The following is a 15,639-nucleotide window of genomic DNA, read 5'->3' as shown; positions in this document are numbered from 1 at the left end:
CTCTTTCCCCAACATACACCATTGGCCTGATTTCTTCCTCTAACCCACAAACTAACAGATCATTTAAACAGTCAAGGAAATAAATACATCTGTGAAAATGAACTATCACTTTAAAGAAAACCAAACTTTAACTGACTATAAATGTGTAAATGTTCAACATGTCCACAAAAAACAACTTCTGAACTACAGAGCTCATACAAATTACAAAGCTATCATCATCAATCTTATCCAGTATAGTTGTATAGATCCTGAAAATAATATAACAAACTGAATTTGCAGGCCATTTTTAGAACTGAACATGTCAATATTTATTCTTGTAAAAAGTCAAAAGTAGTAACAATTTTTTTCTGCTGGCGTTACTAGGCCTACATGAACTAACTAGCTGTGTAGGTGTTTCTAGGAGGAAGCTCTGTTGTGTGCATACACATATTTACTACAAAAACCAAGTAAACCTTAAAAGCTTCTTGCTAATGTAGAACACAAAATTAAAACTAAAAAGCATTACTATATGTAAAGATGGATCTGAAAGACTATGACCAGAGAAATGTGATTACTAGAAAAAAAGAATATGCTTTAGAGGAGTTAAGATATTCTAAATGTCTAAACTGTTTGTCTCTACACTTCTTTTCCTCACTTTCCAAACCATATCACTTATACAGTACACTGATTCTTATTATTTGGTAACAGATAAGCTATCAGTTTTTAAAGCTAACCAACAAAATACCGTTTCATTTCAGTTTTGATAAAATATTTCAGCAAACAAACTCAAGTAATGATGCTTGGTAATAAAATTTGTTACGTGATAAGCATAATCAATACTCTCCAGATTCCGATTTTTAACAGCTATCAAAAAACCGAGGCAGCGTTCAAATTCCAAATGCTTCTGGTTTATTTTCATTTTGAAGAGGTGGGCTGACACAACTGTTTTGTTGTGTGGTTTAGCACCAGGTAACATACACATTTATCTGCGTGTGTAAACCCACAAGAAAAGCACTCAGCAAAATTCCACTATTAATATTTGGTGGTATCCTGCCACAGGCAGATTATTATAATTTAGTCTCAGTGGGTAATTGCAGAGGCTACTGTTGTGCAAATACTTCCTCACATCTTCAGCTTTACTTCTAACTTTATTCCATGATACATGTCCTCAGATGATATCAATTCCATCGCTCTGATCTGCCTCAGTGAAATTACACTCGTAACTAAAAAGACACATTTTTGCAAGAACAAAGTCTTAAAATCTGTTCTTCTGCAAAACATTAAGGAGTGCAAAGTTTGGCAAGAAAGCACCCATAATGTTAAACAAATGTAAAGCACAAAGTGGTAATCTCAGAACTAATGCAATATATTAAGAGAGAGGAGTGAAAAAAAAAAAAAAATACAAGTGTACATAGTACATAATTCATATCACATTATAACTGGGATTTGAAGAAATGGCAACAAAATTTGGGATAAAAGAAATTACAATTCAGAACAGTATTTTAAGATGGGAGAATCGTTTATGCTTATATAAATAAAACAAATTCAAAGCTACCAGAGAAACTATAAGGGAAAAGGCCACTCACTTTCATACCAAAATATTCAGTCTACCTAGTCACTGTATGCTCAGAATCACTCATGAGTACACAAGAGTAATTTTCTATACCTGAGAAGAAGTGTGCCTTGAAGCCTTTTTTTGACACAGTGTTGTCAGATCTGAACTCAATTCGCATGTTGTTGTACTGAGAGGTGATAACTTCAGGCACTTCTGTACCACAGAATTTACCATGTAGTTTAGAATCAGAAGAAAGGCCACTACGAATCTCCACATAATCATATTTGCAAACCTGAGAGAAAGAAAAATGTCTCAAAAGAAAAGCATGAAGTTGTTTACAAATGTAAGAATTCTGATTGGTATATGCTGCTTAATAATAGATTAATAGGGTTTGGGCTTTTTTCACTTTTTCCTGACACTGAAAACATTTGTAAAGGCTTACAAACATTCACCAATTTGTGTAAGAATATTTTAAGGTCACTAAGGCATAGCTATACTATGCATGACATTCAAAACTATATTTTCATGGACACTAATCTGTGATTAGTTTTAAATCTCAAGATGCTCGTAGTATTTCCATTTAATCTGAAAAATAAAAATTCTAGTGACATTAGATTAAAATCTAGAAATATTCACCCTAAAAGTTATACCTACCTTTGTGCTACAAACCACATACCCAGAACCTTCAAACCTTCTACTGCTTGCCTCTCATAGATTATTATTTTTTTTTAATATTATTTTTCACTTAGAAACATACAAGTTTTTACCATAACGTACCTATGACATATTCATCTATTTACAAATACATTAATCTGCACTCTAAAACTATGCATCTTTCTTTAACGGTAGCATAGCTACAGTTTGGAAGGCTGATGCTGTGATGCATGTCATTTCCATTAAAAGGTAAAATATAAAGTAAAATAATGTAATAAAAAGCCTTATGCAAGACCTACTACTCGTGATAATACTTTCAATGCATAATCCCTTGGTCGACCTAAAGCCTTACACCCAGAACTTCTAAGCTTCTTAGGCTCAGCTATCAATCATTTAATCAAAAATGTCCCAGTTGTCTGCAATTAATAGCTTACAAGAAAACAGTGGCCAGGAGGATTCATACAGAGCTTAGACTGCCCGTAAAATCCAAGTTGTATCGGATAAATCACAATTTCTAGCCAAAAAAAAAACGTCGGGGGAGCTGGAAGGGAACTATTGAAAAGGATGTTTTGGACTTTGTTGCTCTCTCTCCCTAGAAAATATGAAATGATTGTCAACATTCCCAATTGTTTTTAATATAATATATTCTAAATGTAGGTTAAATATTCATTGTTATTGGAAAAGATTTCATATGTTGCAGAGCTGGAAAGTGATTAGTTTACTTGAAGCTACTTTTATACAATATAAAGAACACAAACATTCATAAAACTTGAGTTCCTGCCACATTCTGATTTACATTAATTGTAAGATAAATTCATACTAATGCATGTGATTTTCAAATATCTCTCACCACATTAATAAATCCCAGCAATTTCAGCAAAGCATCAGTGGTGAATTTGGATGGTTTCATAGCTTTAGATTAGAAATGAAATGTAATTTCAGATCTAACTTCCTTCACACTACACTATATTTAAAAAAAAATTACAGGTTAAATGTGAAATTGAAATTTTAAAATGAAAAATATTAAAATGGTAATATTGTAAAAGACACATTCAACTTATTCTAATGGAGCTCCTATAACAAAAAAAAATATATATAAAAAAATAACGCATTTGCTAAATGTATACATTTTATGTCTGCACTCAGATACTATATTAGAATGTTCCAGGTACTGTATGTTTCTTCTGATTTTCAAAGGTACCATTCTTAGTACTAACATTTAACAGTATAAAGCTCAGATTTAGTAGCACAGGAGAGGATCAAACCAAAGTTTTCAATGTTCAAAACCATTATGTATATATTTTTCATATCTGCTTGTGTCATATGAGTATGACCTTAGAAAACTGATTTAACTCGAGGCGTATTCCTTGAAAATGTGGCTTAAGTACCAAGAAAGCGTAGGAAAAATATTTTATGGTTTGTTCAAATGGTAATTAAATTTTAATTCTTTGGGATGTGTAAGGTTTTATTACACTTTTCTTGTAATAATCATGACAAAACATGAGTGTAACGTATAAATTATTAAAAATCGGAATTTCATGGACTTTAGAACCTACCCCAAACTATTAAAAAAAAAAAAAAAAGTAAGAAAGATCTCACATTGCTGCCTCTGCAAGCAATTTTGAGATCTTTTTGATAAGCCATGGCTGGGTTGTTTCTTAGTTATAAATTAAACTCTAGCTTTTGCCATTTCAGATCTCATGCCCAAAACATGGCCCATACTTGTATCAAATACATTGCGACAAATATGTGTAGTTGGAAATAATGTCCCGGAATTTGGGTTCTTTATACCACGTGAAGTATATCCAGACCAACCCCATGGCTACAGCACATCATGGCTACAACGTGGCAGGGGAACTCAATGGTACAACTGCACATTGTCTAGGAAGAACAGAAGAGGCTGAAAAATTGATGCTGACACCTGTACATTACTGATTCTCACCCCCAAAACACTTCAACCCCCACTACTTTTTTTAAAGCTGTAGGAAGCAGCCCTTACCACATGGAGGAGGACTCTGCCCTGCCCCTCTTCCCCACCTGGGGATGAGATCACCATGCCTCTGGGGGCTGCCCAGCATAAACACTGTTGCTATTCTTTTATGCCTTATTTCTGGTACTTCTTTTAAAATATCCCCCTCCATGAGATACTTCTAAGTGATTTAAATGCTCTCTCACTCCATCACTAACCACAGCTTATGTGTTTTCTTTGTAGTCATAGTCTGTAAAGATGATTTGGTTTCTCCAGATTTTCTTCTCTTGAATTCTTTCCAGTATGTCTCAGCCATTTGCTCTGTTTTACTTTGTTGATAAAAAAAAGTCAGCTGAGACTCAGCAGAGAACATTACTTTTAAATTTCTTGTAATACATATACATTTAGATGATATGTAAAAGAGAGCTATTCTCTCCATGTTTGTTTTGAAATAATCCAGAAACAGTCCCAAAATGAAAACAAGAATATCTATGGTTATTGTCAGCATATGAAAGGTCAGCAAGGGTTTTATAAGGCAATATCTATTTTGAAAGTTTGTGAAACTGTTTAGTGTGTAACAGATTGTGCAGCTTTTTGTTCACGGTTACTTACTTCATTCCCTTCTAACTCAAAAAACTCAAACTTCATTGAAATTTGGTATTGAGTTGGGGCAACCACCTGCCACACACAGTTTTTGTTTGGAGGATACTCTTTGGGCCACCCTGGTGTGGTTATAGTCCCATTTAGCTTTGTCAGGAGTCCTCCACAGGCAGCTGCAAAGTTAAAAGGGAGAGCATTATGTGACTGAAACTGTGTTTTACTATAAACAGAAGCATACTAAGAAGATTCAATCCTCTCATTACTTATACTGCTGTAATGCCCAGACAGAGTAATCAGAATCTTGTTTTATCATACTTGGTGCAAACAAAGAGAAAGAGACAGCTCCTATCTTGAACAGCTTGCAGGTTTGCAAACAGAGATAAGTTTCAGGACTACACAAGGCGTTATCATATTCATTCTTTTCCCTTCCCTCCAGACACTCTGGTTATTCTCTCACAGCCTTTCCCATGTAAGTCCTCTGATCCCACTGCCCTCCCCAGGACCTTGACCACCACTCTTCTGACAGACTACTTAAGATGCGCTTCACATTTCCCCTGCTTCTCTCCTTGATTATTAATCCAGAATCAGCCCTACCTGTCTCAGCTCACACAGCTGTATATGCCTCCCATAACCTAGCAGATAGGGTCACTTCTTTGGGATAGCAGTCACCTACTCTTCAGTCACAATTACTTTTGCTGAAGTATGCGTGTTCAAGTAATAGAGAAAATACTTGCTATTCCTAAGTATATGCCAAATAGTCACCTTTGTACAACGGAACAAGACTATATTATGTTTGTGAATGCAGTTTAGATAGCAAAAGATAAACACGTTAATCTTTTCCATCTGTGGAATTTTATTTTTTTTTTTAAAGGAGAGTAATGGGATTTGCAGGGGTTCTTGATCACACTCTGCTGCACTGATACCATTACAGCACTGTGACAACACTGGAAATCATCCACACATCTCTTCTTAAAGAGCTGGGGTGGGAGGAAGCTCCACCTTTACCCAACAGTTCTGTGCTAACACCGAATGCTTTAAAAACTGGCTATTCCTGTCTAGCTGATGGTCTCACACACTGCATCTACTTCATCCAACACACCTGGGAGAACTCTCCAGTTTCAGGGCTCATTTGGCCAACCCAGACCCATATCAGTCTTCCTTCTGGCACCAGGCTTCCCCAGCTTCCTGTGCGGAAGGCTTCTGAGTGTACACGTATAGGCAACCCAAAAGGGGTGGGAGGTCATGCCTCAGCATATCAAAAAAGGGTTAGGCACTAGAGACTGCAGTCAGATGATAAAAGATATATCCCCAAATGATCCAGTCTAGGGCAGGATGGCTGTAGCTAGATTTCAATCTCTGCTTTTCAGCGTTACTCCATTGTTCCTTGAGGCAATGGCGTGAAAAGTGGAAACATGATAAAAAAAATCTTTAAGCTTTCTAATGCGCTTTCAGTGGGGGAGATTTGGATTAGCACAAAGATTAGACTGCAGTGAAGCATTGGGCGGAGTTTCTGAGTTAGAGGCTTCTACTCTGGTATCATGTGTGAATTAATACAGCTAGGTCACCCCTCAAGTGACCAAACTATAAGTGGGATGCAATGCTCACTGTGATAACACAGTGATTTTAATTCAGCAGTCCCAAGTAGTATCTACATACAGTGAGTGCTACATCACATGGAATATGAATGCTTTTAGAGATAGCTCAGGTTTTCTGCTCCACACTGCACTACTCTGATTTACTTCTGTTGCCAGAGTTGCTTTTCTGTTTGGAAAGGGGGAAGAGTTTTCTGAAGACTAATAATCTTCCTTAATACTCTGACTCAGGACAGCAGGCAGACTAGCCCAAATTCTTTACATAAATTTGGGCTGATGATCAAAGGCCCAGAGATCAAACCTCTGTCTTCATGGCCCCACCTTAGATTAACCTTACTTTCTGCATCCTGTCTAATATGCAGATGTCTAAATACATCTTTTTTCCCAGAGTCACCATTACTAAAGTTGGGGGAGCAACACCAACTAAAAAAACAACCAGCTTGATGAAAGCCACAATCTAACATGTCCATAGTCTAGGACTATCACCGCCTCACACAAACACCCCACCCCACCTCCCCCAAACAAAACCAAGTCCACAGAGCCAAAACCAAAGAACAAAAAGTGAAAAGAAACTGAATAAAACTACCCCAAATTGTGACAAATCATGAATTAAAGCAGGGAGGAGAGGAAGGCAGGGGAAGAGAAGGAAACACCAGTGAATCGCATCCAAACAAAACCATAACTCCAGGCACTCCAATTTTCAAACTCCATTCCCTACTCAAACAGATGAACTGAAATAAGAATAATCTGTGCTATCCCTGTATTTATTGGTGTTTATGATTAAAAATCAAACACTAATTGGTGCATAATGATCAAGAGCTTTTGCTTCTTTCCTTTGATATGAAATACGTAGAGAATACAAAAGCTTATCTCAGTCTAATCCTATGTTTACACAGACTTCCACTTACCAGGGTTTTATTTCTCCAAATGATTATTTGAACATGCTTTGCTCATTCTGAAAAGTAGAATTTGTTTCCAGCAAGAAAACTCCACAGTCTGACTGGGAGTGGGGAGGATTCCTGTGAGCTTTGATCTAGATTAAACAATCCTGCACTTCAAACCTGCCAGCTCCCCAGTCCCACCCCAATCAGAGGTAGTCAGAGGGATCACTAAATTCAGAGACAGTAGCGCAATGCTCTGCTGATAATTGTTTCCTTATGCATGGTGGAAGACTTGGCTTTAGTGAGTATGAATAATGTAACAAGTGGTTTAGAAAGGTACAAAGTCCAGCTTTGCATTGCTCCCAACAGACTAACAGCAAAACCTGTAAAGCTAAATTAGTGACAGACATCCAATGAACATGACTGCTGTGGACAGACGTTACTTTGGCACCGCTACTTAAAAGGGAGCACTGGTTTTCCAGGTTGTCCCCCACAGATCTCACACTGCTAGGACAGAGCACATGAAAAGTATAGCATTCCATTCAGCAATGGCACTCTGTGAGGTTTAGGAGCTCATAAAACAGCAACATACTGTACCTTCACAGCTCTTTTTGTCAGGACCAAGTTCATAACCAGGATCACAGGCGCACTGGTAACTGCCCAGAGTATTTACACAGCGCTGCTCACAGCCACCATTGTCAGGTTTGGCACATTCATCTTCCTCTGCCAAGACAGGGAAGAACGCAAAAATGTGTTAAATAATTACCTTCCTGAGCTGCAATTCCTGGATCAGTATTAACCCAGAAAGTCGTATGCATGCCGTTATAAGGCACACGGCATAACACACTGCAGTTGCTGACTAGAGGATTTTCAAATGCTAAGGAGACCTGCAATGGAAAAAATAAAAAATTGTCTTTTCTGAGGTTTGGGTGGGGTTTTGTACAATACCTCCTGACAGATACAGACCTAATTTATAAACACTTCGTGGGCAGCATGCAATAATTGAGGCACCATAATCTAAAGGTTGTATAAAGTATTGAAAGAAAGATTGAAAATCCACAGCAGGGTCACTTGAAGGGCACTTTATCTCCCACAGAATCAATTTGCGCATTACCCCAAAGTCATACTCAAAAACAGATTAACAGAATCCTCAAATCCCAGGTTTTCATTCTACTGATATTAAAGGGAACAAGATGCATCAGGGATGGGGGAGGGAAAGGAATAATATATTATCTGTACTAGCTCTGAAGTATACCCATGAGATTCATTGTTAAAATATTCCTCAGATGTTGAAATATTGTTTCCTTACACCAGGAAAAGTAATTTCTTAGGAACGAAACACAGCTTCCACTCTCACGTCTACAGCCTTTGAGGTTATAATTGTCTACAGTAAAAACTAACAACAGGGTGAGAAAATCCCCAGCTTGTGCAAAAAGGTTCTCCTGATGGCATTGTGACACCTGTGTTTTGGGTGTCACCGTGACCACACCACTGCTTTCACTGTGGCTTTCACTGTACCATTGGCAGCACAGGATGGGAATTACTCCCCATGCCCCAAGTGCTGCAGGTATCACTGCAGTTGTATCACACACCCCCCAAAACTGGAGGAAGACTGTAAGGCCATTTGTCACTATGATTTCTCAGCTATTTTGTGGTGGTTTTTGTCTTGCTTACAGGAAGCAATAAATTGTTAAAGCTGCCTCATGCAGCAAACAGACTAGAAAAAACAAATTTAGACAAAAGGAAAAAAAAAGACCCATTTGTGATTATACTATTTAACTTCATATTTGATAACATAATGCCAAAAAAGAGCCATTTTTATAAGAATAGATAAGTTTCAAAGGTGTTTCAAGACTAAGCTTATTATTTGAATGGAGTAGGAAGTTGCACTGGGTATGTTCCTTGATTCTTTGGACATATTTTATAAGGAGACTCAAATATCTTTTACTGTTTTGTTTTGATAAAATTGTATGCCCAGGTGAAAAATATGCTAGAGACAGTAAAGAAGTGATATGAGTAAAACCAGGTTGAGAAATATTATTAATATCCTATGGGAGGGGTTGTTTGTTTTTGTTTGTTCGTTTCCTAGTAAAACAAAAGTGATAAGCAGCTCACAGCTTCCAAAATATACTTTTACATTTACCTTTAAAAAAGTTAGCTGCAAACCCCGCTTTGTTAACAGTTCCATCAGAAACAAACTTCATCCACAGGGTATTAGAGGTAGATCTAATGTCTTCTGGTTTGTCATAGCCACAGAAGTGACCAATTAAAGGACTGTTCTCATTTGTTCCATCTCGAATTTCCAAGTAATCATATGCACAGTTATCGTGCCTTTCAATCTGTAAAAAAATATTTTTAAAGTGACCTATTTGAACTTGACCATAAATATTAAATATCAATCAGATAATAAAAAGCATTTTCAAAGTTAACGTTAGGATTCCCTGTTTGGGGTTCAAATATCAGGAAGATGAACAATCATCATTGGACTGTTTTTAACTATACTTGTTTCCACAAGAAAAATTTTTTGAGAAGTTACACAGGACAAAACAGTCTAATTGGAAAAAAAAAATAGCTAAAAGACACTCTCACTTCTAGCTTCCTAATGTTCCATCATATTCCTACTCTGAGCAAAAGCAAAGTCCTCTTTTCTCATGTACTCTCAAGTACACAAAATTAAATGTTCAAGAACACAGCAGGTCAGAAAGATTGATCTGTTTTGAAATATTAAAAAGCTCAATTTTAATCAGTATGAGTAAGATTTTTAGACATTATCAGCCTGTGCTATTTCAGGTGATGATCAATATTTTATTTTCTTCCTCTAAGAAATCTATCATTTGACTAAGTGGCTAAATTTTAAGGCAGGTTTAGGGATGGGGAGCAGGACAACAGTCAGGAAAAAAGGGTTGAAGAAGCTTCAAATCTAATTTAGGTCAACCAAATTTTGTTAAAATGACAAAGAAGCCAAAACAAAACCCAGAAAAATCCACAGCTTATCTCCAAACAGAGTGTTTCTTGCACATAAACTGCTCAGTTAGTACAAGTGGCTGCTGGTACTCTGCTCTAATTGTCCATGATACCAACACTAAGCTCAGTAACCACCACAGACTAAGGAGGTTTCAATTAGCACATCAGGGTTACTGCTTATTTTATGTCAGAGAGAAAACTGGGGGAAGGGGCTGTTTGATTTTGCTTCATTATAATAGCATCAAAATACAGCACTTACACACACACAAAATTTGTCTGTCTTCTTTCCAACTTTTCAATTCTTCAAGCATTTACATATGTAATTTTCTCCCACTCATTTCTCTGGCACAATCCATATTGCCATTTATTGTAATTTCTTAGCTGTTTGCTCAGGAATTGCTTTGGGCCAGAGTTTGGGAAATGAGTGAGAAAAGTTATGAAGATCTGGGATGCAACCTCCTACTGCTGACTTCAATAGCAATTGCACGCTCACAACTAATGCAGCCAGGCCTGAGCACTGATAAGTTTTTGACACTGTAATACCAATTCCAAATTTTCATTAATCTAAGTAATTAAGTTTAAACACATGACATCCTATTGCAACTTGAAACAAACTCTGCCTTGTTATCTCAGCAAAAAATCATATTGCATTCTGATGTAGAAAGAAGTGACCTGGTCCTCTAATATCAATGAAAGAATTGAGTATTTTCTCCAACATGTCTGTGGTCATTTTGCTACTCAAAACTTTTAATTAACATCTGTTTTTTCCATGTTTCCATGTTCTATGGGGCAATATGGAAATTATGATTTTTTCACAGGCCAAGTCCTTCTCTGAGTTACACATACCAAATTCCCATTGAGTGGAATTGTTAGTTTCTTTTCTGAGAATCACTGTGTTCTTTTGGCAGAAGACAACATCTAAAAATACCTTCTGTATAGCAGTAAGTTGTAAACTTCCTAAGACTATAAAAATCAACCAACTTACAAAGCACTATTGATTTTCAAGAAAACAATTTGAAAGGTGGTTATTCAACAATATTAATTTATTTTTAGTGCACTACTTCTGTAAGTGATGCCATTATTATCATACTAAGGGAGTAAATCATCACATCTCTATATAAACTAATGAATAATCATTGTTTGTGAGAAATTGTAACTGGTGTTAAGGCACTTAGTAACCAATGAAAAAGAATTGGTTTAAATATGTTTTGCTTATCTGTACCTCAGGTTTTAAGATGTCATGGTACTGTCATCTGGGAACACTGTCATACAAATATCTATTACACTGCAATAATCTCTTATTCTTCCTAAAACAAGGGTAGAAAGTCTCATCAAGTTAACGAAAGGACTTTCAGTGAGTTTACTCATAACTGGACTGATCCTGTAAGCCTTATTTACTGGAGCACTAAAAATTAACAAGATTGGTATTACGTATGGATGAGGAAAAAAATATGAAGTGTTAGCAAATGCAAAAAAGCATAAATGAACAGGTTTTACAGAAAAATGCATTGCTTATAGGAGAATTAAAGATACCATCAGCTCCTGGAGGCCTTGGTGGAAACTCAGAATTTGAATGGCATTAGAGAACTGAGTTGAAAAATGACAGAAAAATTCCTAAAACAGGCACATAAGCAGAGGAAAACACTAATGAATCTCCTGGTGAAATGGAAAGCCAGAGAAATTCTCAATACCCATTCTCAAAAAAAAAAAAGAAAAAGAAAAAGAAAATTCCTTGTACACAGTTTCAGATTTGAAAAAAACCCAAACCTGATGACTGTATTCCCATTCCCCCAACAGAAAAAAAAAGCATATCTATAAAAAAAAAAAAAAAAAAAGAAAAAGAAAAGAGTAACTCTAGAGACAATCATATTTCAGGAGAAATGTTCTAATTAATTTTTTACATTGTTAATTTATTTGGTAGATCCAAATTCCAGTATAGGTAAACATATCCAACTTTAGTCACGGTCTTCAGTCATAAATGATGGGATATACGCCTAGTGGAATTAGAACATCAGATAAATTTTATTCCCTGACTTACGTAAAAATAATTTAAATGAACTCTATTTGCACAAAGATTAGCAGAGCCACTCAAATGAGGAAGATTAATATGGCTCAGCTCTACAAACCCTCTGGATTCCCTTAGCTGGGGAGACAGTGTGCCAACGAAGGGTCTTTAAAAAAAACCCCAAACCCGCTAATTTTCAAAGAACAATATAGTAAGGGTGACTCTAACAATGAAGTAATAAGATGGAGTACCAATTCCAACATCTCTGCTGACATCTAGACGCTGTAAAGTGTAGCTGTCCATCAGTCAGACAAATAAGAAAAGGTAACCCCACACTCAGTGGAAAACGCATTGCCCACAGCAGGCAAAACAAGATGACTCATTCATAGTCTGAAATTCTCAGTTTCTCTAGTGCTTTCATTTCAGAGTGAAGGTTATTTATACAGTTATTTTTTTCTAGCATTACATATGGATAATAAGAATTCCTCTTACTTAACTGTACCTTTCAAAGGACAGAGAAGTAATTTTCCCACAAACACGCTGCAATAACTCTTTGGCCTGACATTTACTTTTTTTAATCTCAGCTGGCGCAAAGAACTGTGATTTTTAAACAACATTTTGTTTTACTGGGCAGTGCACCAAGGATTCAGTCCACAGAGGGACTTAGTACCAAAAACCAGAACACCTACATTCAGGCACTTGGACCTAAAACGGGATTTGGACCCAATGGTGAATGTCTAGGCAAGGCACTTCAGAGAAGTTTCCAAAGCAACTCTCACACTCAAGGGGGAGCCCTGTGCATGAGCCAGTAAGAAACACTGCAAAGACAGATATAACAGAAGGCTTGTGCCTTTCTAGGGCACCTCGTTTGGTGCTTAATGGTATCTTGCCACTCTGGAATCACAGCTAAGATTCTCCCTGGAAAAGTATGTACCTTTCAAGACCCTACTCTTGGAATATTTTTCTTTCTTTTTTCTTTCATAATACATCTAGCAGAGGCACTAACTTAAGACTAACACTCTACCTCCGCTCAATTTCCTCTTTCTTATTGCGAGGCGTCAGTCCACATGTTTCACCTCTAGAGAGTGCCATAATACTAAATAGTCTGCAAGAAGAACTGGACATTTCTTACAGCCTTAACCACTACCCTACTAAATTGTGTTCCTTTGCTTGTAATTATTTTCTATATGGTGAGGCGTGAACATGTCACCTTCACACTTCCCCATAGTTCATAATTTGGTGATTAGAAAAAGATCGTGAAAGATACAAAGAGATGGAAGTTTGATTCTCCCAGAAGTGATACTGAAATGTCAATTCAAGCAATAATGTACCACGTGTAGATCAATGCTGAGCATCTGCATAGAGATCAAATGCTGAGGCAAGTCTCTTATGCAGAGACAGAGTGCTATCACTCTTGGGATCACATTGAAAAGTACTGAGCACCAACGGCAGACTAGAAAAGCTCCATATCTAGTCAGTAAATTATACAAAGTTACTGAAAACATCGGTCATTTTCAACAGTGCTTAAAAAGAGCAACTGGCATGTTATGCTAAGTAATCTTGAGCCAGGCAGAGTCTGAATGGCATTCAGAAAACTCTTTGGACAGCAACAGTTGATCTTTTCTGCACTAGACCCAACATTAATTCAGGATATGAAAAAGCAAAAATGAAGTAGAACCTATGAATTTATTACAACTTCCATTGTTTATTTTAATAATTGCTGATAAAGTGACAAACCCTTGTTATATCATGCTGAGACCTTTCATCAGTCATAGCAAAAACTTGCCATACCCCTGACATCTGTCTGTGAGACTAAAATTACAGTTTGGAAATTATATCTATATTTATTATACCTGTGTTTATATCTATGTGCAGCATAAAGCCAAGAAGTTTATATTTTAAAAAGAAGGGTTCTTCATGTCATTACTTCTGAAGCATAGTCAAATAAAACAATTGAACTCAAAGTATGTTACTAAATTTATCTACAAATTTCAAGACAGTGTATCGTATATGCATAAAAGATGTGTGAAATACTATTTTTCTTTGTTATACAATACTTTACCACTGTTTAACAATGTTATACACAGAGGGATGTACACTAAAGACACACATGTATGACTCACCATGGCTTTTTTCTTCCCTCTCTAAATATAGCTTTATAAACCGAAGTTAAGTGGGCGGGTTTTATTCCCCTTCTTCTCAAAACAGAAGTCAAAAAAATCACAGTAGTTTCTTTCCAGATAGTCATCCCTTTTTAACAATAAGATTTAGCAAAAATTAAAAAATCCCGATTACTTAACAGAATATTAAAGCATCCTTGCTGAACCGGATTACTTATTTGCTAAACTGTGACTGTTGTCAGTACTTCCAATTCAACATTCTAATTCAAATAGCATAGAAAACATGAAAAAACTTTAATATCCTTGAAAATTTCTGCAGAAGGGAAGGTTTGGTGGAGAGCAGAATTGCATTCTGGAGCTTATTTTTCATAGAGAATTCTTAAATTCACTCACAGGTTTAATGAGCATTCCCTTAAACGTCACTGTTACTTATCCACTGGATGCTTTTCTGAGATCAGTTAAAAGGCCTTACCTCAAATGCTTGAAAGGTTAATCCAACATTGTAGTTTTCGGACACTGTTATTTTCCACACACATTCCTTCATTGGTCTGTAGTCATCAGGATAATTGGGAGACTGGATCTGGCCTTCATTTTTGTGGATTTCACCTCCACAGATAGCTGATAAAAGCATAAAAATCTTATTGTCAATAATGACATTTTCTTTTCCCTATGCCTAAACCAACTTTTTATGCTCCCCTTTTAAAACTAATGATAAGATTATTCTTGAGAAGACTTTAAAAGTCTGTCCAGGACGAATTGTTGAAAACAAAATCCATTTAAACCGCTATACATATTTTAGTTAGTGAATATAATTTAGCATTTCTAGTAGCGTTAAACATATCTACAGTGTTTGGGAACACTTTGGAATCTCTGATAATCTGAATCCATATATTCACAGAATATATTTAAAAGGTAAAAGTAATTTAATTTTACTTTTGTTCACCTTTGAAATACATTTAATAAACATTCTTCATTTATATTTACTAACCTTTACAAAGAGATGAGACAAACCTTGTATTTTATAATTATCTGTGCATTTTAACTTACAGTTTATCACTTCAAACTTACACTGAATTTGAAGAAATAGCTACTATAAATAAACAATATTTTCATGAAAAGTAAACGGGCTTTTCAGGGCCCGTACTAATAATCATGTAAAGATCTGTGAATATCAACTATATCACAGTTTATTACCATACATTCAATATTTAAGAAAACAGGTTCTATTTTAAACAGCTGAATGCTGACTTGCTAATAGTGTGTGCGAGTGTCTCTAGTAAGTAATCCCAGAGCATACAGAAAACTTAAGTCACATTTTTC

At 36.1% G+C, this 15,639-nt stretch overlaps 1 protein-coding gene across 1 annotated transcript in view; it reads right to left on the bottom strand.

The window, feature by feature from the left end:
• LOC104403537 (tolloid-like protein 1) overlaps positions 1–14,937 on the bottom strand; it is a gene marked incomplete at its 5' end in the record, with an annotated part of 32,315 nt that extends 17,378 nt beyond the window's left edge. Inside the window, 5 exons of the mRNA XM_010011712.1 lie at positions 1,646–1,826; positions 4,770–4,930; positions 7,828–7,953; positions 9,374–9,569; positions 14,792–14,937. Of these exons, the coding sequence (XP_010010014.1) occupies positions 1,646–1,826; positions 4,770–4,930; positions 7,828–7,953; positions 9,374–9,569; positions 14,792–14,937 (810 nt within the window). The remainder of the gene's footprint in view (positions 1–1,645; positions 1,827–4,769; positions 4,931–7,827; positions 7,954–9,373; positions 9,570–14,791) is intronic.
• Positions 14,938–15,639: the final 702 nt, after the last annotated feature.

The sequence above is a fragment of the Nestor notabilis genome, unplaced genomic scaffold, assembly GCF_000696875.1.
Source record: "Nestor notabilis isolate BGI_N333 unplaced genomic scaffold, ASM69687v1 scaffold19873, whole genome shotgun sequence".
Lineage (NCBI taxonomy): Eukaryota > Metazoa > Chordata > Aves > Psittaciformes > Psittacidae > Nestor > Nestor notabilis.
This window is presented reverse-complemented; position numbering and strand designations above follow the sequence as displayed.